The sequence below is a fragment of the Ursus americanus genome, chromosome 28 (assembly GCF_024610735.1).
Source record: "Ursus americanus isolate L20-20 chromosome 28, mUrsAme1.1.p, whole genome shotgun sequence".
NCBI lineage: Eukaryota > Metazoa > Chordata > Mammalia > Carnivora > Ursidae > Ursus > Ursus americanus.
Window position 1 is genome coordinate 4,901,644 of NC_142154.1, and position 25,631 is coordinate 4,927,274.

The 25,631-nt window shown below is 44.9% G+C and overlaps 1 protein-coding gene across 2 annotated transcripts in view; it reads left to right on the plus strand.

Annotated features, from left to right (window-relative positions):
• Positions 1-5,975: 5,975 nt before the first annotated feature.
• Positions 5,976-25,631, plus strand: part of CRTC3 (CREB regulated transcription coactivator 3) — a 95,270-nt gene continuing 75,614 nt past the window's right edge. Inside the window, exons 1-2 of one of the 2 annotated variants that reach the window (XM_045813163.2) lie at positions 5,976-6,729; positions 15,988-16,086. In XM_045813163.2, coding sequence (XP_045669119.1) covers positions 6,598-6,729; positions 15,988-16,086 — 231 coding nt within the window. In that variant the 5' untranslated portion in view covers positions 5,976-6,597. The remainder of the gene's footprint in view (positions 6,730-15,987; positions 16,087-25,631) is intronic. The other variant, XM_045813162.2, reaches the window with a different exon arrangement.

The window sequence follows — 25,631 nt, forward strand, 5'->3', positions numbered from 1 at the left end:
ACACATAAGTCAATGGATATGGCAGCTTTCCAAAAAAACTTCATTTACAAAAACAGTGGGACAGATTTGGCCCATTGACTGTAGACAGCTGACCCTTGGTCTAAGTTATTCTCAGAACTTTTCATGTTTGATAAAGATTGTAAGAGAATTTCTCAGTGTTTGTGGGAATTAGTTATTTGAGAATGCAGAATTCTGAAGACTTTAAAAAGAAAATCTTCTGGCTTCTTTGGTTGCTGGTGCTGTTTGCTTAATTACTGTTCCTTCATAGATAATCTTTCCCTTCTCCTTGGTTACTTTACAGTTTTGTTATACTATGTTGAGTTGTGGATTTTGTTTTATTTATCTTGTTTAGAGCTCAACACATTTCTATCTGAAGATGCGTGTTGGTTAGGGTTAGATTTAGCTATCACAGAAAACTTCCCGAAAAGTGATCTTAAAGAGGATGAAAGTTTATTTCTCTCTCATGTAAAAGTTAAGGTATTATTGGGGCACCTGGCTGGTTCAGTCTGCAGAGCATGTGACTCCTGACCTCAAGGTAGCGAGTTCAAGCCCCACATTGGGCGTAGAGCTCACTTAAAATAAAAAAGTCAAGGTATTGATCTTGTTGCTCTACCATTCACAACCTCAACTTCATGGTGCAAGATAGTGGCATCTACATTCTAAGCAGCAACATAGAGGAGGGTGAGACTAGGGAAAAGGGCATATGCACTGTGTCTCTTAAGGAAGGTTCTCCGAGGCTGCTGCATTAACTTCTTTTTATATCCATCCCATTGAACAGAACTTACATGGCCACACCTGAATATAAGAAAGTCACATGCCCAACTAAAAATCAGGATTCCATGGGACCCCAAGGTGGCTCAGTCGGTTAAGTGTCCAACTCTTGATCGCAGCTCAGGCTTTGATCTCAGGGTCCTGAGTTCAAGCCCCGTGTTGGGCTCCATGCTGGGTGTGAAGCCTACTTAAAAAAATGAAAAAGCCACACACATACACACAAAGCTTGCTGTCAGTTGTTTTAAATGGTATTTGTTCTTTCTTATTTTTTCCTGATGTTAATAGTAATACGTACTTGTTTTTTTTAAACACATATCATTTAGAAATGTGTAAAGCAGAAGACAAAAGTTTCCCAGCAGTCCCTACATCCCCAAAGGCAACTATTGTTAACATATCTGGAGAGGGTTACACAAATTTTTCTATTTAAGTATAAGAGGTCCTGGTTTGATTCCTGTAACAAAGGCCAAAATAACAGGGCTTTAAACAAAATCGATGCTTATCTCTCAGTCATGCAATGATCTAGAAGCGGTCCAGAGCTAATACTGTGGTTCCACAGTGCTGAGATCCTAGGTCCCTTTGCAACCATTGTCCTGTCATTCTCAACATGTAGTTTTTATCTAATGGTCTAAGATAGCTGCTCCAGATCTAGTTATACGTCCATGTTCCAGCCAGCCAGAGGGAGAGAAGAGGAAACAGGCCACTCCCCTTTTTCATGCAACTGCCTGAGAAAGTTGCCTATACTACTTCCGCTCACACACTATGAATGGAACTTAATCACATGACCATACCTATTTGCAAAGGACACCCTATTGGGTGGAACATAATCACATGACTGTACCTTTTTGCAAGGGAGAGTGGGAAATGTAGTCTTTAGCTGGCTTTAGTTGGGCAGTGTTGTGCCCAACTAAAGCTCCAGGTTTCTTTTAATGAAGGAGGAGAGAATGAGTATGGGGAGACAACTAGCAATCTCTACTACAGAATACTTTAATATATATGTTTAAAAACTTTTATTTCAAGGGGCGCCTGGGTGGCACAGCGGTTAAGCGTCTGCCTTTGGCTCAGGGCGTGATCCCGGCGTTCCGGGATCGAGCCCCACATCAGGCTCCTCCGCTATGAGCCTGCTTCTTCCTCTCCCACTCCCCCTGCTTGTGTTCCCTCTCTCGCTGGCTGTCTCTATCTCTGTCGAATAAATATATAAAATCTTTAAAAAAAAACAAATAAACTTTTATTTCAAGAAAAAAGGAATCTATACATATATATCATCTCTGCCTTAATTATGATTTTAGAGTCCAGGATCATTAGAGATTTGGGGAAAGCTTCTAGATGGAGGTCAAAATAAAGCAAAAAACAAAACAAACAAACAAACAAAAAAAAAAACCCAACTCAGACAAAACAGAGGCAGACAATGTAAGGAGTAGAAGAAAATATAAAAACAGAAATAACTGTAATTAATAGCTCATCCATGCAATGAGTACAAGATGCTATTAGAAAAGAAATATTCATGGTGACTAACTGAACATAATTTTTAAATTGTTGAAAAAAAAAAAGAAATATTCAGGGGCACCTGGGTGTTTCAGTCGGTTAAGTCTGCCTTTGGCTCAGGTCATGATCTCAGGGCCCTGGGATGGAGCCCAAGGTCAGGCTCCTTGCTCAGCACGGTGTCTGCTTCTCCTTCCCCCTCTGCCCCCCCTCGTTTGCTTTCTCTCTCTCAAATAAATAAATAAAACTTTTTTAAAAATAAGAGGATTTTCCAGAACTGAAGGATACAAGTGTCCAGTTTCTACACACATATCAGTGCCCAGCACAATGGACGACAACAGAAGCCCCACACCAAGGCATATCATCGTAAAACATCAGAACATTACGCCTTTAGAGAATGGGGTTGACAAAACAAAAATAAACAATAAGGGCCCTCAAAAACCAGGTCATCCACAAAGGAAACAGAATGTGAATGGCCTTCTCAATAGCAACGTGAGAAATAGAAGTGAGAAAACAGTGAAGCAATGTGCTCACAGATCTAAGTGAACAGGATTTCCAATGAAGACTATTCTTAGCCAAACTATCAATCAAATATGAGGGTAAAATAAACACACACGCGCATGCGCGCGCGCGCGCACACACACACACACACACACACACACACACACACACACAGTTGCAAGGATTTTATGTTTTATGTACTCTTTTTTTTCCTCAGGAAATGAGTGGAGAATGTTCTCTACTACAGTGAAGGAGTGTGTGAACCGCAAGCACAGCCGGGGATGCAGGAAGCAGGTTAGAGGACAGGGGATGAAGGGACCCCTTAGGACAATGGTGGGGACAGCAGTCGGCCCACAGAGCGACCTGTCCAGGTGGAACAAGAAGTCAAAGGGCTCTAGGAGAGAAGGTCCCCCCAGACTGACCCTTCACAGATGCAGTCATGTCTTCTATTGGAGAGTTGGGGAAAGGATTTGTAATGGGTTGAGAGAAATCTAAGCAAATAAAAATCAGAAGCAGTAATTAACTCCCTCCCGCCACACCTGCAACTGTACAAAAATGGAACTCTAGTAGGCTATGTAAGCACTTACTACTGGCTTACCAAAAGCTATCATATAATGACACTGAAAGAATGGGAGCAGGGAAGATCGTACTTTTTTTTTTTTTTTAAGATTTTATTTATTTATTCGACAGAGATAGAGACAGCCAGTGAGAGAGGGAACACAAGTAGGGGGAGTGGGAGAGGAAGAAGCAGGTTCACAGCAGAGGAGCCTGATGTGGGGCTCGATCCCATAACGCCGGGATCACGCCCTGAGCCGAAGGCAGACGCTTAACCGCTGTGCCACCCAGGCGCCCCAAGATCGTACTTTTGTTGAGAATACAGAATAGCCAGCGCGTCCTTTTCCCTCATAGAAAATGAATAGTCCATATCTAAAACTGAAAAAAAATCAGAAAACAGCAGGACAAGCTCACTTATAGAGGGAAATGGGAATTACTTCTTTTAAAATGATAGGCTTTGGGGGCGCCTGGGTGGCTCAGCCGTTGGGCGTCTGCCTTCGGCTCAGGGTGTGATCCCGGGGCCCTGGGATCGAGCCCCACATCAGGCTCCTCTGCTGGGAGCCTTCTTCCTCTCCTACTCCCCCTGCTTGTGTTCCCTCTCTCGCTGGCTGTCTCTCTCTCTGTCAAATAAATGAATAAAATCTTTAAATAAAATAAAATAAAATAAAATAAAATAAAATAAAATAAAATAAAATGATAGGCTTTGGGGCGCCTGGGTGGCTCAGTCTTTGAGCATCTGCCTTCGGCTCAGGTTATGATCCACAGTCCTGGGATGGAGCCCAGTATCAGGCTCTCTGCTCGGTGGGGAGCCTGCTTCTCCCTCTCCCACTCCCACTGCTTGTGTTCCCTCTCTGTCTCTCTGTCAAATAAATAAATAAATAAATAAATAAAGAAATAAATAAAATCTTTAAAAAAATAAAATTATACGCCTTGTAAAACTATTGTTAAATACCTCACGTGTATTTATTTGATTAAAAAATTGAAAATGATCATGCTAGGGGTGCCTGGGTGGCTCAGTCGTTAAGCGTCTGCCTTTGGCTCAGGGCGTGATCCCGGCGTTCTGGGATCGAGCCCCACGTCAGGCTCCTCTGCTGGGAGCCCGCTTCTTCCTCTCCCACTCCCCCTGCTTGTGTTCCTTCTCTCGCTGGCTGTCTCTCTCTGTCTGTCAAATGAATAAGTAAAATCTTTAAAAAAAAAAAAAAAAGAAAATGATCAGGCTAACCAAAACAAGAGTAGAAATGGAATGAATATCTTCCAAATCAGATCTGGGAAATGTGGAAATAAAAACCAGTCATTCAACACAATCAAAGGCAGGCATGGTAGATAAACGCATTGGTGAGTTGCTGGATGAATATGGTGGAGTTAGCTCATTCCCCATTCCTGGGTCCTCCTGGGCCTTCCTGTATTTCAGGAGGTAGGAGTCTGGACGCAATTTTGGCTCTTCCAATCATATTTTCTCTTACTTGATTTGTAAGGTGGAAATGAAGCAGAGGCTGGGTGTGTGCTATTTCTGTGGGTGAGGACTGCTGTGGAGGTGTCTGATTTCTCTGTGGTGGCTTCTTATCATGACACTAGCCATATGGTTCAGGAGCTGGCAAGTGTAGTGACAGCTTTCCAATTCAGTAAGTGGCTTCCAGATTTCAGAAGGGGCAGTGGCTTTTTTTGGTGGCCTGGTTCTGCAGCATGCCTCTCACAGTCACTCCTGAAGGTCCAACCTAGAATCGGCTTCTTCCACCCTCCAGAGAAGCTCTTTAGCCATTTTATACCCTATAATAAATCCTTTTGTACTTAAACTATCTAGAATGAATTCTGTTCTCTGAAACTGAACCCAGATGATAGAACAGGAATGCAGAAAATAAAATATAAAGTATGGTAAATACCACAAAATAAAACAGAAAAATGCAATTATAATGAGAATCAATCCAATTATAATTAATAAAACAAGCTAAACTCCAGCTAGTAGAGATATATTCTCATATTAAAATTTCTAAAAAATCCAGCTATATGCTATGAGACACGGGAAAAACAATGAAATACTACACAGCAGTTAATCATAAACACAAATGAATCTCCAAAACATAATAGGAAATGAGAAAAGTTGCAAAAGATTATTCAGCATGATGTCATTTTTGTAAAATTGAAAAACAAAAATTGGTATCCTATACAGTTGGCAGATCCATACATCATATATAATAACACCATAAAAACATGAGTACGAATGATATACATCAACTTGAGCCCAGTGACGAGGGAGGAAGGAGAAAGAATTAGGGTGAGGCTTTAGTTAGATCTAATGCTATATTTCGTTAATAAATACCAAGTAAATGAAGCAAAATGTTTTATGTTTAGTCTTGAGTGGGGGGCGTGGGGGGCGTCACTGTAATTTTCTGGACTCGTCCGCCTGGCTCCGGCGTTGCCTAGTGGACAAAACACAGCCCCACTCTCGGCGAGGTCCAGGCGCCGTCGTGGGAGAGCAGCTTCTGGGCTGCAGAAGTGGGGGCACAGCGGGGAGACTGGCCCCCGGCCGTAGCCGGGCCCTCCCGGGGGGACTCGGAAAAAACCTGGAAGAGGGGCCGGGGCTGAGGAGCGAAGAGCCCGCAGCAGGGCGGGGATGGCGGCTCCAGGGTGTGCACATCACGAGGTGGTTTTAAAAACCCAGCTGTAGATTTGATAGCTCCGGCTGCGCGCGGCCGGGCGGACCGCGAGCGGAGCCCACCGAGGGCGGCGCGGGCCGGCAGCGGGCCCGGCGGCGGGAGGGAAGGCGCAGGTTTCGGGCGCCTAGTCGTCTCCCCCGGGGGCAAAGTGGCGGCCCGGGAAAGGAGAGGCACGAGGCGGCGGCCAGAAGCCGGTTCGAAAGTCGTAACGCGAGCCGCGCGGCCAGGATGCCCCCCGGCGCTGAAGCCCGTCAGTCACACAGCTGCTCCCGCCCGTCGGAACCGGCGTGCTCGGCTGACGCGGCTCGCGGCGAGTGTCCGCGCCCCGCGCGCCCGGGCCCGGCCCGCAGCGCCGGCGGCAGCTCTCGGGCCTCCAGCGCGGGGCCGGGCGGCGGGGCCAGGGCCGGGCGGCGAGCGGCGGGCGGGCCGCGCCGAGGGCGGGGCCGGCCGCGCGGGGGCGGACCTCGGCGCGCTCCCGGCCGCTCGCTGGCTGTGGGGCCGCGGCGGCTCCTCTGCCGGGTCGCGCCGGAGGACGGGCCTTCGGGCGGCGGCTCGAGCGGCCTGCGGACGGACGCGCGGGCCGACGCGCAGGCCCCGCGCCCGCCGTGTCCCCCTCCCGCCGGGCCGGGCCCGCGCCATGGCCGCCTCGCCGGGCTCGGGCAGCGCCAACCCGCGGAAGTTCAGTGAGAAGATCGCGCTGCACACGCAGCGGCAGGCCGAGGAGACGCGGGCCTTCGAGCAGCTCATGACCGACCTCACCCTGTCGCGGGTGAGCGGCCGGGGCCGGGGCGCGCGCGGGCGGGGGTGGCCCCAGCGGCGGGCGAGAGCCGGCGGGGCCGAGGCGGTGGCGGCGGCAGCGGCTGGGCCGGGCCGGGCGGGGGCCGCGCGGGGGAGCGGGCGCCGGGACCGGGCCGGCGCGGCCGCGGCCTCGGCGCTTCCCCGCCCGTCAGCCCCCGGCGCAGCCCGCGGAGGCGGGAGGGTCGCGGGGCCGGGAGCGCGGGGAGAGGGAAGGGGCCGGGCCGGGCGCGGCGGGCGGCGGCGCGAGGGCGGCCTGAGGGGGAGGGCGAACGGAGCCCCGGGAGGAAATCACAAACAGCTCGGAGGCGGGCGGTGCGGCTTCTCGTGGCTCCGCACATCCTCCGCCAGCCGGCCCTTCTGGACCGCGGGGCGAGGAGGGCCGCGGGGCCTGGGGGGAGCCCTGTGCACCGTGAGTCCGGGGCCGGCGCGGGCCGAGGGGGGCTCGGGGGCACCGGGAAGTCATTGCTTGCCGAGTGGGGCTTTCCTCTCTCCGCGGAGGTGCCTTCTCGGCCCGCTTTACTGTGCTCAGCCCGGAGATTTAACGAGAACTGGCAAGGTGCACGGCGTCGCTGGTGACGGAGGAGGGTCCAGGAGCAATGAGTAAGGCGCGGGCCGGGACAAACACCCGGAGGTTGGGAAACTGTTGAGTGAGGCAGTGGAGGATGGAGAGCCAAGAGGAGTGTCCGCGCAGGGCTGCAGGGAGGAGGGTCAGCGCGAGCGGGCCAGGCCTTGAGGCTCCCGACTGCTGACCTTGAAGGACCATCGCGAACCCGGGGGGGAGGATATGCAGATGCTGGGCAGGGGGCAGGCTTGAAGAGCGGAGAGCAGTGTTGCACTCTGAGGGTCCCCGCTCACTCAGCTGCAGACACGGTATGTTTTTTTTTTTTTTTTTTTTTTTGGCCAAGTACAATGTTTGGGAAACTTTTCGAATCTGTTGCCAGAAGTTTTTAATTGGGAGATTTTCATATAAAACCTTTCTTCTTTCTCTCTCTCTCTCTTCTTTCCTTCCTTCCTTTCCAACCGCCCTTCTTCCCTCCCCCGTCTCTCCCCTCCTTTTCTTCGTTTGCTATCTGTGTGTGTATATATATATTTAAAATTGGGAGACCCGGTAGCAGTCATCCTGAATTCCCATACGACAGCTTTTGGCTGGAGCTGGGTGGTGGTTGCCCCCTCAGCTGGAGTGTGGATTCTCTTGTTGGCCACGTTTCACACCACACCCTGTCATGAGCTCCCACACCGAAGCTAGGTGTCATTTGCCATTTATCATATTTTTGATGTTTTCTTTTAATGAAGTAAACGGGACATGAAATATTTCATATATACTTTATTTTTATGCTAAGAAAAAAAGCATAGATAAAGAAGGCTGAGGATTTCTTTCTCTCTCTTTTTTAAAGATTTTATTTATTTACTTGAGAGAGAAAGAGGGAGAGCACAGAGGGAGAAGCAGACTCCCCGCTCAGTAGAGAGCCTGATGTGGGGCTCCATCCCAGGACCCGGAGATCATGACCTGAGGCGAAGGCACATGTTTAACTGACTGAGCCACCCAGGCGCCCCAAGGCTGAGGATTTCAATAAATTTTTTCCCTCATGCCCTGAATAGCTTCACTCATTTATTTAACTGCCTGGTGTCCACGGACATACACGTGTGTGACCTTGGTTAGATTCAGGGATGAGCGTGATGAGCTCAGAGCACATTGAGAATGGTTGTGTGAAAGCTGAGGGTTAATGCTGGGACATGTGTTGTTACGTGTTGTTTAGATAAAGTGTGTGTACAAATATAGACACTCTGTCTATATACCTAGAGTTGATCCAGTCTCTCACCCAATTCATAAACCCTCTTTAAGGCATCCCTGATAGATAAAGCCATGAGTAATGTATAGACTCTTTTAAGGCAAAATATTTTCACAGATCCTTCGTGTTTATTTAAATGAGTTTGGTTATGTTACTTAAATATGCTCAAACATCCACTTATACATAAAGTCCTTTGATTATAGCTGTGGTACAACCATAACTAAAAGACATGCACAAAATAAATTCACTCATTAAAAAATGCCATAAATTTAAATTCACATCATTAATTTGATATGACATATGCTATTTTGCTGAACTCAGTTGAAACTCTCAGTGTGGATGTGATGCTAACCCCTGTAGTTCAGGTTTTCTTGAGTTCAGCAGGGCTGATCAGGTATGCCCCATGGGGTAACTCAATTCAGCCACCACTTTCCTCTGTTCTAATTACCACAAAATTATGATGTCACTTTGCCCTTCACCTGGTACAGGACCTCATTTACATGTTAATTCGTCCTGTATTCTTTCTTTGCTACCAATTGCAGGTAAATAATACTACTTTGGTCCAATGTGTTTATATTTTTTAGTGTATTGTTAATTTTTTAAAAAGTAATCTCTATGTCCACACCTGGGTCTCGAACTCACGACCCCGAGACCAAGAATCACATGCTCCTCTGACTGAGCCAGCCAGGCACCCCAAGTCCAGTGTATCTATAAACACAAAGGCAAATGAGAACACTGCATTTGCTGAGTTGTATTTGCTTATTTAAAATTTTTAAGGATTATTTTCATAATGAAATTTACAAAACAACTCTTCTCCAAGGGAACTCTTAGATTCCCAGGCATATGTTTGTAAACCTTCAAGGGTCCAAAGATCCCCGATGCAGAAGAATCCGTCCAGCTCATTTTTTAAATTTATTTATTTATTTATTTATTTATTTATTTATTTATTTATTTATTATTAATTTATTTATGAGAGCAGGGGGAGAGGGAAAGAAAGAATCCTAAGCAGGCTCCATGCCCAGTGTGGAGTCAGTCTCACAACCTTGAAATCATGACCTGAGCCGAAATCAAGAGTTGGAGCTTAACCACTGAGCCACCCAGGCGCCCCCAACTAGTTCATTATTGGTCACTGGGTGGCAGGTATACTGACTTTCCGTTTTCAGCCCATGACAGACATGGATAATGTAGATACTCCTTCCTCTCTGAGCCTGTGCTGAGCTCCAAGACGTTCTCTACATAATCAGAGCCAATCCTTCAGAGTTCGAGTTAAATCCTATTTGCCTAGTAGGTGGGATAGACTAGGTTATGGGGAATTTTTCACTCTAGCTTTAGGGGTTCAGCTTTATTAGGAAGCAGTGGGAATATTTTGAGAAGAGAATGCTAGGGGGATTATTTTAATGGTGGTACCTGGGGTGGTAAGAACGGTTAAAAAATGGAGGCAGGCATGCCTGGAAAGAGGCTGTTCCTTTGTTCATTCATTCATTTGTCAGTACTGGAGTACCCACTGTGGTTAATGGGGTCTGTGTTGGGGGGAGGTGAAGACATGGTGTCTTACTTTAAAGATCTTACTAATTTGTTCATCAAAGACTTACCGAGTCTCTAGTGTGTGCCAGAAGTTAGGATGCACATTGGGGATTATAATAGTGAGCAAGCAAAACACGGTCTCCTCATAGATTTTAGGGTTTAGTGGAGAAGATATTCCTTTGACAAGTAAGGACACATTTTCATGAGTATTACAAAAGGGGAAGCTAGAAAAGATGTAGCTCTGGAAATGGATGGTAGGGAGTCCTCACCTTTTCTAGTGGCCTAAAGGATTAGTGGGGGTGGGGAAGCCATTTGAGGGTATGAGGTTCAACAAGGGGACAAAGAGGGTGATTTGAGTTGAGGCGTTCCCAGGGATCAGATTGTAGAGGCAGGATTTGGGACTTGGTCCTGAGGACAATGGGGAGTCATGAAGGGGTTGAAGGAGGGGAGATTTTCATTTTAAAAGGATGCCTCTAGCTCCAGAGTGGTGGCTAGAACTGAGGGGAAGGTGGCACAGAAACGGGTGTGTGTGTGTGTGTGTGTGTGTGTGTGTGTGAGATAGTAGTCCAGGAGATGTGATGCTGGCCTTGACACTGGGGTGGTAGGCAGGGGGAGGCAGAGAGGTGAACAGATCAATACTTAGGAGCTAGAAATGACCAAACTTGGTGAATACATGATCCCCAGCTTTCAGACTGGAGCCATTTCAAGGTATCCTTCCTAAAGAGGGGGAGCATTGGCGGGAACAGATGCCTCAGTGTGAGAGGATGGCGAGTTTGAGGTGCTAGTGAAGCAAGTAGAGATGGTCCAACAGGCAGTTGTTTATATGGCCCTGAAGCCATATAAGGATCTCCAAATAAGGAGGGAAGTCTAGGCTAGTGCTATAGATGTGGGGGCCTTTGGTGCGTAGTTGTGGTAGTAGATTCAGCTGCCTAAGAAGAATTTCTAGAACACATCTTGCAGATTGGTGACCTAAATTCTAATTTGGTCCTTGGGGTGTGTGTGTGTGTGTGTGTGTGTGTGTGTGTGTGTGTGTGTGTTTAATTAGGACCAACAGTGAATATTGGGATTTTATATTAAAGTTTGGATTCTGGCTTCTTTTGAAAAATGAAATCATCTAACAACACTCTCTACGTTTCTGTATGATAGCAGTTGCCTGGAGCTCCCGTAGTGGCTTCCCCCATTGGAAAGCGCATGCATGTGTTCAGTTTGCCACAGTCCCCACCGCTCCCTGTGGTGTTCCTCACAGTGATTCCAGCTGCTTCACTTACTTCTCTTCCACACTTGGCACCTGCAGACATTTGAGTTTATGAGCCCTGCTGTAGAGTGAGATGTGGAGAAGGCCAAGAGAAGCCCAGGGAACTCTACCATGTAAAGGGGAGGTAGAGGAAGGGAACCAGCAAAAAGCACTGAAAAGCAGCCAGAGAGGGAAAGGAGAGCCCAATGCTGCTGACTCGGTCTGACATGATAAGGACGTGTCCTTTGGTCTAGTCCAGTGGAGGCCAGTGGTAATCTGGGTGAGAACCACTGTGTTCATGGTGAGCTGCTTGGAATGGAGGTTGTGAGGCATCCAGGACCAAATGGAAGGAAAGAGAGACAGGATTGGGAACTTGCTCCGGAAGTCCGACTTTGAAGGACAACTTGTAGTTTTGAGAAACCACAGGTTAAACATGGCATATCAGCTAGAGTGTTAATTTAGCTTGAATATTTGGGGAGAATCATTTTTATATTAAAACAAACAAATATTAGATGTGTTCTGTAGCAGTGAGGCCTCTAAGAGAGGAGAAAAAAGGGACATCTGGGTGGCTCGGTTGGTTGAGCGTCTGCCTTTGGCTCAGGTCATGATTCTGGGGTCCTGGGATCGAGTCCCACATCAGGCTGCTTGTTCAGTAGGGAGCCTGCTTCTCCCTCTGCCTGCCCCTCCCCCCTGCTTGTGCTGTCTCTCTTTCTGACACACAGATCAATAAAATCTTTTAAAAAGAGAGAGGAGAAAAGACTAGACGTACTGGATTTGGGCTGACTATTGAGTGCTATCTTTTTGCCAGATGCTGTGCTGACTCCTTTGCGTTCATTATCTCCTGCGCTTTTCACAATGACCCTAGGGAATGTGTATCTAGATTACTCTTCATTTTGCAGATGAGCAGACTGAGGCTGGAGAGGTACAGTTGCGTGGCTGATTAGTGGCAGAACTGGGGTTTGAATATGGCTGTGCCACTGCATGTCTGTGTACCCAACTGCTTTTATCCACCCCGCCCCCCCCAAGGACGTCTACTTACAGCAGCGGCATCTGTTGAAAACACTTTCCCCGTTGAATTGTATGATACTTTTGTCAAAAATCAATTGGCCAGATCTTATGTGGTCTATTTTTGGACTCTCTCTTCTATTCTATTGATCCCTGCATCTCTCTGACAGTAGCATGCTGCCTGTAGCTTTATAGTAAGTCTGGAAACAAGGTAACAGCCTTCCAACTTTGCTCTTTTTAAAAATTGCTTTGACTACTATAGGTTGGCCGTTCGCAGATCCGTAAATATTCAGGTTTATCTCGTCAGTTTCTATAGAAAGGCCTGCTGGGATTTTTGTTTGGGATTGGCTGCTGTGACACTTTTTAAAAAGGGAATTAGTGAGGCTTGGCTCTCATTTCATATGGACACTGAAGGACGTTCTGCTAAAGTGTGTGGCTACAGGCTAGAGGTTGCTCACTTAAGTTCCAAGGTGAGGCATGTAGGGAAAAGGAGTGGAGGAGCCAGGAATGAGGAAGTGATCTTAGGCCATGGTGGAGGAGTAATAGGGCACAGGGAGGTCTTGGGCAAGTGATAACTCAAGCCCTGTGCAAGGGGGCAGCTGCTTCTCAGCTCCACGCGTTGTTGCCCTGCAAGAACGTACATTCAGTGTTGCTTGAGCTTTCAGTCAAGAGAAGTTGGAAATCCAGATTTTTATACAGTCTTCCAATTCAAAATGGAAGTTTAAAGCATTGAGTGGGTCAGTATCATGTAGGTCAAACAGAACTCTCTAAACATGGCCCCTGGCCTGCCAATTTGTGACCTCCCCTTAGGCTACTCATTCTTCGGTGCCCATTTTCATCATGAGGAAGCACGATGGTGTTGAAGACAGTCTCTAAGGTTCTTTCCAGTTCATCGATTCTAGATTTCAAAAGAGGAAAATATCAAAGTTACTGAAGGGTTTAGGAGGTAGCTGAGAATACCAACAATGATGATGATACTTCGAGAAGTTGTGCAAAGCTTTCCATTTTACACCCTACTGTCACGTCTGTTCTCTTTTAATCCTTACGTTGTCTGTGAAGTAGGCGGCAGAATAATTTCCCCGGCCTCGTGGCAGGTTCGGGGCGCACAGTCAGGTGTTCCGGTTCCGAATCCAGTACTCTTTCCCATAGCGCAGCAGTGTCTGAAGACTCTAGAATAGGCACTTTGGGAGGGAGAGCAGGTATGGGAGATGGTGGGAGGGCCTTAGACTCAGGTAAAGGCAGGTGTCTAGCTAGATTTAGAACTTAGCTTGGTTGAAGTATCAAGGTTTTTGGGTAAATGTTGAAGCCTTTGTGAGAACTTGCTAAAGGCAGGAACCTTGGCATGTATTCATCTCAGCAAGACAGTGCCTGGCACGGTACCTAACAGACACAGTTAGAAGTTTTGCATAAGTGAATAAATGGATGGATTGATGGAAGAAGGAATCAAAGGCTTGAGATCAAGGGGGCCAGGAATTTTGTCTAGAGAATTTCAAGGACAGAGATTCAAATGCTTCTGGTTAGTGCTTTGAGAATGTTAAGATCAAAAGCTGAGACTGTTATAATTCATCTGGTAGATGGGAAAGTCTCATTATATCCTCCTTCTCATATTTGACTCTTGGATCTGGGTTCTGATGAATAGATTATAGCTGCCTCCCAGTGTAGTGTGTTTGGGAAATCAAATATTGTGGGTACAAGGAAGTTAAGGCCGCCAAGGGGTTTTGAATGCCTTTAAAACTTCCAGCCAGATATAGGCTCTTATCTTTTGGAGATTCATATTGAAACATGGAATGATACAATGTCTGGATTTCTTTTAGGGGAGTGCGTGGGTGGTCAGGGGGTAAACATGAGTCAGAACTGGACATAAGATCATTGTGGAAGCTGGAAGATGTTAAATGGGGTTTCATTGTATTCATCTCTATTTTGTATATATTTGAAATTTTTCATAATCAATATAAAAACTGAACAAAATCAGAGAACTTCATAGGCCCAGCAATGCTTTTGATCAACCAAATTTCATTTTTCTCTGAGCTTGTAAATAGTATGATCATTGAGAGAGAAATGGGGGGGGCGCCTGGGTGGCTCAGTCAGTGAAGCGTCTGCCTTCTGCTCAGGTCATGATCCCAGAGTCCTGGGATTGAGCCCCATGTCAGGCTTCCTGCTCAGTGGGGGGTTCTGCTTCTCCCTCTCCCTCTGCCCTTCCTCCCTGCTTGTGTTCTCTCTCTCTCTCTCCCTGTCTCAAATAAATAAATAAATCTTAAGAAAGAGAGAGAGAGGGAAACAGAGCAAAGAAAAGGACCACGCAGATATAAAAATATGTGTGTGTGTGTGTGTGTGTGTGTGTGTGTGTGTGTGTGTAAGAGAGGGGGGCGGGGAGAGGGAGAGGGATTGAGAAAATCTTAAGCAGGCTCTGTGCCCAGCGTGGAGACGATCTCACAACCCTGAGATTATGACCTGAGCCAAAATCAGGAGTCGGCCACTTAACCAGCTGAGGCACCCAGGCGCCCAAGAGTGTGGGTTTTGAGGTAGCCATAGCTTGGCCTCCTCGAGCTGTGTGACGTTGGGCAAATGTTGAGCTTCCTTAAGTCTGGGTCTCTAGGTCTGTGAAAGCAGGATGATATGGTCTCTCTCGTGGTTGTGGGGAGAGTTAGGGATGAAATGGGCGAAGCATCTGAAGACAGCGTCTGGAACGTCTTAGCGGCTTCTATCTGCTAGCTTTTATTGTTTTAGACAAAGGGTCTAATAATGAAAGGCTTCAGCGTTCCCATTGCTCTTTCTTCCCCCACGTGACTTATAAGTGCCAAGTGTTATATAACCACAGAGGTAATTTATTATTTTAGAAACAGAACTCTTAAAGACCAAATTGGACCACTTTGGGGTTTACAAGAACTGTAACCAGTTTACTGCCTTTTGAAAAATGAAGCAAGGAAGAAGTTGAGAAGAAAGGCATATGAAAGCAGTGGGATGCCATTTGATACCTGTTGGTTTGGCCTTCTCCTCTGCCCCAATTAAGGATGATATTCAGTGTTAGTGAGTTTTCTTGTGAAACTGTTTTCTCATATGTACTTCTTGTACCTGCTGGGAAAGCATTTTGGCATTATGTTTTGAGAGCTATCTAAAGCCCTGGGTCCAGAGACTCAGTGACCACTCTTTGGAATGTGTTCTTAGGAAATAATTCAAAAGAAGAAATGTTATATAGCCATTAAAGAGGATTAATATCATAGGAAAGAGTTAAGATGTAAGCACGCGAGATCGTACCTAAGTTATGATTACTGCCATGCAGCTGTTACACACATGTGTGAGCAGAGACTGGACAGGAGCACGTGGAAGGGAGAACAATGAACGTGTTAGAGTCATAGAGAGTGGCTTGATTTTCCTTTAAGAGACTCTTGTTGCTGTTAGAGGTTGTGCCCGCCCGCCTACACACACACACTCAAAGACCTTGCAAAGACCTTACTATCACGGTGCATGGGACATTTGGAACATGGGTAAATTCTTTCCAAAAATAGACTAGTCAAAAATCAGAAGGCACCGGAAACCTGAAGGTTTTAGGTAGAAAAGAAACTGAAACCAAGACTTTCACTCTTGAACCGTTCTGCTACAAAATACCCATACTTCGATGCTTCCCTCAGATCTTTGCTGTCATCTCTCAACCGTCTTGAATTCTCTTTGTTTCCAGGTCCAGTTTCAGAAGCTTCAGCAGCTGCGCCTCACGCAGTACCATGGCGGGTCCTTACCGAACGTGAGCCAGCTGCGGAGCAGCGCAGCCGAATTCCAGGTACCTCCAGACACTTCCGTCCTCCTGTCTGAGTCGAGTGTAAAAACATAGGTGGCCAGTGGCCTTAGAAAGATTGGATCTTGAAGGATAAAGTGGGCCTAGCTACAGTTCAGTGTTCTTCCGGGAAGCCCATCATTCTTTCTCCTAGTTTCTACAGCCTGACATAGTATTATCTCACAGGCCGGCTAAGGCAGCACTGTCCAGGAGAAATATACTGTGAGCCACATATGTAATCCAGACTTCTCTAGTAGCCACGTTAAAGACAAAGAAACAGGTGCAACTAATTTTAATATTATTTAACCTAAATTATTATTTAACCCAGTAGATCCAAAATATTATCATTTCAGCATATAATCAGTCTAACAACCACAAATGAGATATTTCACATTCTGTTTTTAAATTTATGCTAAGCCTGGAATCTGGTGCGTATTGTGCACTCACAGCCATATCTTACTGCCTTCACGTGGTTGGTGCCTGCCATATTGGACAGTGCAGATCTAAGGCCCAGACAAGTGGTCTCTTGCATTTAGATTAGTGCAGTGTCTAGGGTGCCTCAGTCATTCATGTCATTGAAGAACTTTGTTCAGAATAACATGGAATCGATATTTCAGACAATGGTATAGGACACTGTTGTTAAGATCCGAAGTAGACATCCTAGTCTCTGAAAAATTAGGAGCATGTCATAGTTCTGATTAAACAATTTAAGATTTGGTGTTGAAGTGGGGAACTTTAAGACAGGGTGTAAGTTGATTTATTTGGATGCCTGTCCATTTTAAAAGCACTATCTTCTTTCTTTGCTGTAAAAGCTGGGTTCACTTGTTTGATGATGGTCCCATAGACTAAAGTATTATTTAAAATAGAGACTTCCGTTTGAGACTGCTAACAGGGGCTCTTAAATATAAGAAAATTATTAGAAAAAGCACAATGTGAACATACTTGTACCCTGTTACACTTGATACTGTCTTTCCTATGTTGACGTTGGAATCTCATTATGCCGCTGCCTATGTTGGGGGCCTACCTTGGTAGACCAGATAATCTTTTGCATTGGCCTATTGGGTCATTCAGTATCCAGATAAAGTAGGTCTCTGCTTTATGCCTGATTTCATGCTTCTGAAAACAGAACACTGCCAAGGTGTGCTGTGTTTGAGATTCTGATTTTATGGTACTTGATAGTGAACTTTAGAGGAATATAGATAGAACTTACTATCCTGCTCCTGTCCTGTTGCAGTGGGGGATGGGATGAACTAACAGCCCTTGGCCTTCCCAGGATTCTTTCTTTGAATACTTTTTTTTATATTCTTTTTTTTTTTTTTTAAGATTTTATTTATTTATTTGAGAGAGAGAGGGAGCACCAACGGGAGGAGAGGCAGAGGGAGAGGGAGAGGGAGAAGCAGACTCCCCACTGAGCAGGGAGCTGGATACAGGACTCCATCCCAGGACCCTGAGATCATGACATGAGCCGAAGGCTTACACTTAACTGACTGAGCCACTCAGGCGCCCCTGAGTACTTTTTTTTTTTTTTTTTTTTTTGCTTTGAAACAATTACAAACTTACAGAAAAATTGAAAGTTCAGTACAAATAACTTTTTCTTTCCCCTTGAGAAAATAAGTTGCTAACCTGATGTTCTTTCAACCCCAGATATTTCAGGTGTATTTTCCTACAAGCAAGGATGTTGTCCCTCATAATCCAAACAGAGCCACATTGACCCTTTCACGTGTGGTTTCGTGTGTCCCGTTACTGTCCCTGCAGCAGAGGGATCCGGTTCAGAATCACATGTATTTATTGTCCTTCATCTCCTTCAGTCTAGAACAGTTTTTCAGTCTTTTATTTTTGACATGAAAGAAATTATTTTTGACTTTTATGACCTTAGCCACTTTTGAAGAGCACAGTCAGGTATTTTGTAGAATATCCCTCAGTTGGGGTTTGTCTGATGCTTCTTCGTGATTCAGTTCAGATTTTCGTCTTTGGCAGGAATAGCACAGAAATGATGCTGTTATTGTGTCCCCTTAAGTGGATGATTTTCTTTTGTCCCATCACTGATGGTGTTCACTTTTATCAATTAAGGTGGTGTTTGTCAGGCCTCTTCATGTTAAAGTTGCTCTTCCCCTTTGTAGTTAACAAATATTTTGTGAGGGGATACTTCTTCCTGATCCGCATCAAACTTTCATACATCCTTTTATTTATTTCTGTATATCTGGTTTCGTGGCTTCTTATTTTATTCAGTGCATTGTAATCTAGAACTATTGTGATTTTGATGCTCACATTATCTCTGATTAGGCCAGTGGGAGCCCTCTTTTTGGGATTCTTGACAAACTGAGAAAAAAAGGGAATCCCAGGAACACAGATTTTTTTCTTTAAGTAAACTTTTTTGAGGTGTAATTTACCTACAATACAGTTGACCTTTCTTTTTAAAGATTTACTTATTTGTTGAGAGAGAAGGGGGGAGAGAATGCGCATGTGTGAACAGCTGGCGGGGCAGAGGGAGACAAGAGAGAATCTCCAGCAGAGACTCCCTGCTGAGCGTGGAGCCAGCGCAGGGCTCAATCCCAGGACCCCAAGATCATGACCTGAGCCGAAATCAAGAGTCAGATGCTTAACTGACTGAGCCACCCGGTGCCCCTCAACTGACCTTTCTTAGGCATCTTAGTTCTATGTTGTATAATTTCTGCCATAGTCAAGATATAGAACAGTTCTCTCATCCCCCAGCTAGAAGTTCCTTTATGTCCCTTTGTAATCTGCCTCCACCCCCCAACTCCAGCCTCTGGAAACCACTGATCTGCAGTTTTGTCTGTTCCAGTGTGTCCTATAAAGGGTGTAATCTTTGGAGTTCTTCTTTCACCTAGTATATTGCATCTGAGATGCACATGTGTTGTCGCACGTGTTAGTTTTCTAGAGCTGCCCTAACAAAGTACCATCAGCTGGGTGGCCGAAAGCAGCAGACATTCATCCTCTCGCAGTTCTGAGATCAAGGTGTCAGTGGGACCGTGCTGTCTGAAGGCTCTAGGGAAGAATCCTTCCTTGTCTCTTCCTAGCTTCTGTTGCTTGTTGCCAGTCCTTGGTGCCCCGGTCTCGTAGCTCCCTCCCTCCAGCCTCTGCCTCCAGCCCGCAGGACCTTCTTCCCTGTGTCTCTGTGTCCAAACCTCCCCCTTACCTTGTCTTTTAAAGCCACCACTCATTGGATCAAGGGCCCACTGTAATCCAGTGCGACCTCGTCTCAAGTTGATTACCTCTGTCATGATTCTGTTTCCAAATAAGATCACATTCACAGGTACTGGGGGTTAGGACTCGAGCATATCTTTTCAGGGAAACATGATTCAACTCTATTGCGGTTAGCTGTAGTTTATTTTTTATTGCTGAGTAGTATTCCGTTGAATGGGGTGCTGTAATTTCTTTATCCATCCATCAGGTGATGGGCATTTGGACCATTTCCACACTTCGGCAGTTGTGAATCAAGCTACTTGCATGTAGTTTTTATGTAAATACATAGTAGGGAAATGGCTGGATCACATGGCAAGTATATCTTTAACCTTATGAGAAACTGCCAAGGTGTTTTAGGATGTGTCTGTACTGTTTCACATCCCACCAGCAGTATAGACTTCCAGTGAGTCTGTGCTGCTCTCCAGCTCTTCATACTCCAGATTTCAGGGTTGTGGGTTTTTTTTTTAATTGTGGCAAAAGACGCAACATAGTATTTACCATCTTAACCATTTTAAGCATACAGTTCAGTGGTGGTAAGAATATTCACACTGTTGTGCAACTTTATCATCTTACAAAACTGAAACTCTGTACCGTTTAGACAACAACTCCTGATTCCCTCTTCCCCCGTGTCCCTGTGACCACAGTTGTACTTTCTCCCTCTGTGAATTTGACGCTGTAGGCCCTTCATGTAAGTGGAATCGTACACTGTTTGTCTTCTTCTGACTGGCTTATTTTACATAGCATGATGTCCTCAAAGCTCACCCATATTACGGAATGTAGCAAGATTTCCTTTTTATTTAAGGCAAATAGTGTTCCACTCTATGTATAGACCACATTTTGTTTGTCCTTTCACCCCTCATGGACACCTGGTTGCTTCCACCTCCTGACTCTTGTGAATAATGCTGCTATGAACGGGGTGTGAAAATACCTCCTAGAGATCCAGCTTTCAGTTCTTCTGGGTGTATACTCAGAAGTGGCATTGCTGGATCATACAGTAATTCTATTTTAAATATTCTGAGTAACGGCCATACTGTTTTCCGTTGCGTCTGCGCTGATTTCCGTTCGTACCAGCGGTGCACGAGGCCTCCGGCTTGCCGACATCCTCGCCAACACCTGTCATTCTCTGTGTGTGTCTGTTGGTTTGAGAGCAGTCGTCCAAACGAGTGTCGGGGTGATATCTCAGTTTGAAAGATTTTTGTTGTTCTAGTGCATGTGTCGTGCTATTTTATTATGTTTTTAATTGGCATTTTCCTAATGACTAATGATGTCAAACATCTTCTTGTGTGATTACTTGCCACCCCGATATCTTCATTGGTGAGATGTCTGTGCAGAGCTTTTGCCCAGTTTTCAAATGAGTTGTTCATTTTCCTGTCATATTGTGAGAGTTCTTCATATTTTTGGGATGCCATTTCTTTTCTTTTTTTTTTTTTCTTTTTTCTTAGAGAGTGCATACGCATGTGCGTGAGCGGCGCCGTGGTTGTGGGGGAGGGGCAGAGGGAGAGGGAGAGGGAATCTTCTGCAGGCTCCAGCTCGGAGCCCGAGGCAGGGCTCGGTCTCGTGACCCTGAGATCATGAAATCTGAGCTGAAATCAAGAGTTGGGCGCCCAATGGACTCAGCCACCCAGGTGCCCCAGATGCCATTTCTTTATCAGATATGTATTTTGCAAGATATTTTCTCCCTGTCTGTGGCTTATCTTCTCATTTTCTCAACAAAGTCTTGAAGAGCAGAAGTTTTTCATTTCAGTGAACCCCAGTTGATCAATATTGTTGTTTTATGGTTTGTGTCTTTCATGTCTTATTTAAGAATTATTTGCTTAACTCAGGTTCACAAAGATGTTTTTCCTGTGTGTTCGTTGGGAAGTGTTATAGTTTTAGGTTGTACACTTAGATAATTTCAAGTTAATTTTTTTTTTAATGTAGTGCAAAGTATGGGTTGAGCACCACTTCCTTTGCGTATGGGGTTGAATTGTGCCAGTACCACATGTGAGGAGACCTTTCTTTCCTATTGAATTGCCTTCTCACCTTTGTTCAAAGTCAATTGACTGTATGTGTGGGTCTGTTTCTGGACTCCATCTTCTGTTCCACAGATCTCCACGTCTCTCATTTTGCTAATACCACACTTTTTATCTGTCTATCCGTCTATTTATTTATTCTTTAAAGATTTTATTTTATTTTTTTAATGATTTTTTATTATATTATGTTAGTCACCATACAGTACATCCCCGTAAAGATTTTATTTTTGAACAATCTCTGCACTCAGCGTGGGGCTTGAACCCACAATCCCGAGATCAAGAGTTGCGTGCTGTCCTGACTGAGCCAGCCAGGTGTCCCTAATACCACACGTTTTTAAGAAGTTGATGTATAATTGACATATAACATTATATTCATTATATTAGTTTCAGGCGTAGAATATAATGATTCGATATTTGTGTGTATTGCAAAATGATCACCACAGTAAGACTAGTTAACTTTTATCACTAAACAGTTATAAGAATTTTTTTACTTATAATGAGAAATTTTTAAGATTTATTCTTAGCAACTTTCAAATAGGCAATACAGTTTATTAAGTATAGTCAGCATGCTGTACATTACATCCTCATGACTTATTTATTTTATAACTAGAAATGTGTGCCCCTTAACCCCCTTTACCCATTTCATCTATCCCCCCTCAAGATTCCGCATGTAAGTGAGATCCTGCTAATACCAAACTGTCTTGATTGCTGCACCTTTATGCGGAGGCTTGGAATCAGGTAGTGAGAATCCTCCAGCTTTGTTCTTTTTACAAGTTGTGTGGCTTATTATCCATACAGTTGTAGAATCAGCTTGTTGATGTCTATGAAGAAAGCCTGCTGGGATTTTAGGCGGGGTTGTATGGAATCCGTAGATCTGGTTGGGGAGAATTGACATCTCAATAATACTGAGTCTCCTAATCCATAAACGTGGTACCGAAGCACAGACTGTGATTCAAGTGAAGTTGCTCATATTATTTATTTAAACACAGTCGTCTTCCTCTTATGTTTATAGATCACTTCGGAGTTTACCAAAAGCTTTCACATCTATTATTTTCCTTGATCTTTGCTACAACATTAGTTTGGTAACCACAGTACTATTTTAATATTGGTTAAAGATCAATTTTCTATCCTAATGGAGGATCTCAAAGCACATTCTTCTCCTCTCACCCATTGGGCACTTGTACAGAGAACAGAGACTTATCAGATGAGTAAGCTGAAGCAAGCTTTTCAGGCTGCCTTCTGATAATCCTCAGCGAGGGGTGGGTCATCAGTCAGGGGTGGCTAGGGTTACAGCCCTCCTATCTCTAGGCAGGGCCCAGCATGTGTGCACTGAAGGCAGAGAGGAGGAAGTGGCATTATCTTCTCGGAAAGCTAGGGCTGTGTCTTCGGGGGACACAGGGGAGAGCCGACTGTTCCGCAGCGTGTCCCAGCCTGCCTGAGAGCCGAGGCACCTGTTTGCTGTATGGCAGCTACAGAGAGAGGGACAAATGGCTTCTCTCGGTGTAGGGCTATTTGGGTGTAGTTATAACCCTTCAGAGCCTCCATGCAACCTACCTTGTCCTTTTGAATTCTGTCCCTAAATCTAATCGCACTTTTGGTATTTCTGATTACTACATTTTAACAAAATTGCGTCATCTTGTTTATAACTGAGGGTTTATAAGTTCTAACTGATTTAGGGAACAGTCTGGTAGCCAAAGGGAGAAAGCTGTGTTGCCCAGCAGAAGAGGCGGGGAGGGCCAGGTCCAGGCCAGTGATTTTCCCGAGGCCTGCTGCCAATGTGAGAGTGTATAATGAGGCCCAGAGTTTGCACATTAAGTATGTGAGGAACCCAGAACTTAAAAACCAAATCTGGCTCCTCGTTCAATTTTTATGGCTTTCCCTTCAAATTTTTATAAGATTCTTAAAAAAAAAAAAAAAAGATTGGCAAAAGATATAGGAGTCAAAGTCCAGTAAATGGAAAACAGTAGTAGTAATATTAATCTGAAAGTACTATGGGTAATAGCTAGCATTAATTGAGCAGGTGCTGTTTGCCAGACACTTCATTACACTCTCTGTGTAGATGATTTAATTTTCACAAAAACCCTTTGGGGCTCTTACTGTCAGGGGCCAGTCTCCTTATTTTTCTAGGACATTTTGCGTTTCACAATTTGTTTCTGTGTCTGGCGAATCATGCCAGACAGTTGGCAAATCCACAGAAAACAGGTAACATCCCTGTTCACATTTTGGTTCTTTTCTTTCTCTCCCCCCCCCTCTGATTTTATCCATTTATTTGAGAGAGAGAGAGAGAGAGCGAGAGCACAAGCCGGGGAGTGACAGGCAGAGGGAGAGGGAGAAGGAAACTCCCTGCAGAGCAGGGAACCCGAGCTGAAGGCAGATGCTTAACGACTGAGCCACCCAGGCGCCCCGGGACCATAAATATTTTTTTTTTAAGATTTTATTTATTTATTTGACAGAGATAGAGACAGCCAGCGAGAGAGGGAACACAAGCAGGGGGAGTGGGAGAAGAAGAAGCAGGCTCATAGTGGAGGAGCCTGATGTGGGGCTCGATCCCGCAACGCCGGGGTCACGCCCTGAGCCGAAGGCAGACACTTAACCGCTGTGCCACCCAGGCGCCCCGGGACCATAAATATTTTTAACAAAATCAGCATCATATTTACTGCATGTATAATTTCATATCTTATTTTTTCACATCATAGACATTTTCTCATATGTTTAAATCATCTTAAAAAGCATACTTTCTAGTGGCTTAACAATTTTCTATCACACGGATGTCCCACAGTTTAACTGCCCCCTTATCGTTGGACATTTGGGTTGTTTTCACTGTTTATTCATAGGATATGTGTGTGTGTGTTTGTGTGTGTGTATAAATTGATTGTGCACTAGGCCAAAGAAATTCTCAGTAAATTAAAAAAAGAGAAATTGAATTCAAACATAATTGACAAAATTGTAATCAAGAATTTTTAAAAATCCAACCACTTGATCAAACATTTAAATCTTTTAAAAAATTATTAGATACGTTGTCAATGGCAAGCTAGAATACATAAAGGAAAAAAAGATCACATTTGTAATAGCTTAACAATATGTATATGTGTATAAAACATTTATTTTACTTAAGAAACTTACAAGAACTGTATGAAAAAAAAATCTATAAAACCAGAGAGAATATAAAGAGCTAAAAGTTTGCCTTCACTTTGAAAATCTGACGAAAGCTGTGAATCCCGCCTGAGAAAAATATATACACATGTACACATGCTCTCATTCACTTTCTTTTTTTAAAGATTTTATTTATTTTGTTTTTATTTATTTATCTTTAAAGATTTATTTATTTATGTTTAGAGACAGAGAGTACAAGTGGGGAGAAGGGCAGAGGGAGAGGGAAAGAGAATCTCAAGCATAGTCCCCACTGAGCACAGAGCTCTTCTCAGGGCTCGATCCCATGAACCTGAGATCGTTACCTGAGCTGAAATCAAGAGTCGGCTGCTTAACCGACTGAGCCACCCAGGCACCCCTCATTCATTTTCTTAAAGTTTTTATTAGGGAAAATTTCAAACATATTACACTCATATTTGCATGTATTTTGATCCCACGTGAAGAATTGTTTGCCTAAGATGATTTACATTTATTTATAAGTTTGTATTAAATATAAAAAAAATCACTTTCCTTTTCTTTCTATGCCTGGTTTTGTGAGTCTGTAGAATGCATCCAAAGAAAATTGTGAACAGTGTTTCATTAACTTGGTACAAGGTTGGACAGGCAGAAAGGGAGTTGCTTGAAATCTTTGACTTTGCTCTTAATCCTCAAGGAGCCTTTTAGCAGCTTTTGAGACCTCCTCTGTCCTCAAGCAGAAAATCCAGTCCTGTACACATATATATTTTTTAAATTTATTTGAGAAAGAAAGAGTGTGCGGGGTCAGGAGATCCTGACCTGAGCTGAAAACAAGTTGGATGCTTAACCGACTGAGCCACCCAGGCGCTCCCCTAGTCCTATACGTGTATTTGAATGCCAGCTCTCGAGAGCTGCTTCTTTGAATTTCAGAGTAATACTCTTTAAGTAGCGTATAGGTATCAGCATGCGTAATCTGAAACACTTTCACTCCCTGCCGCCAAAACTCCCCTCGCAGAGCTCTGCCGGCTCCTCCCACGCTGTAGGCTGTGAGGGCGTGAGCGGGGGCGGGGCAGGGGAGCAGTGGAGTGCGCAGATCTGCCGCCCACCCCATGGCACACCGAGCGCTCCCAACCTCGGGAGCTGAATTCCAAGCAGGTGAGAAGCTGTGCAGTGAAACGAGAGGATGACTCTTACTGAATATCCCCGCAGATTGCGTGGGGCGGAGCGACA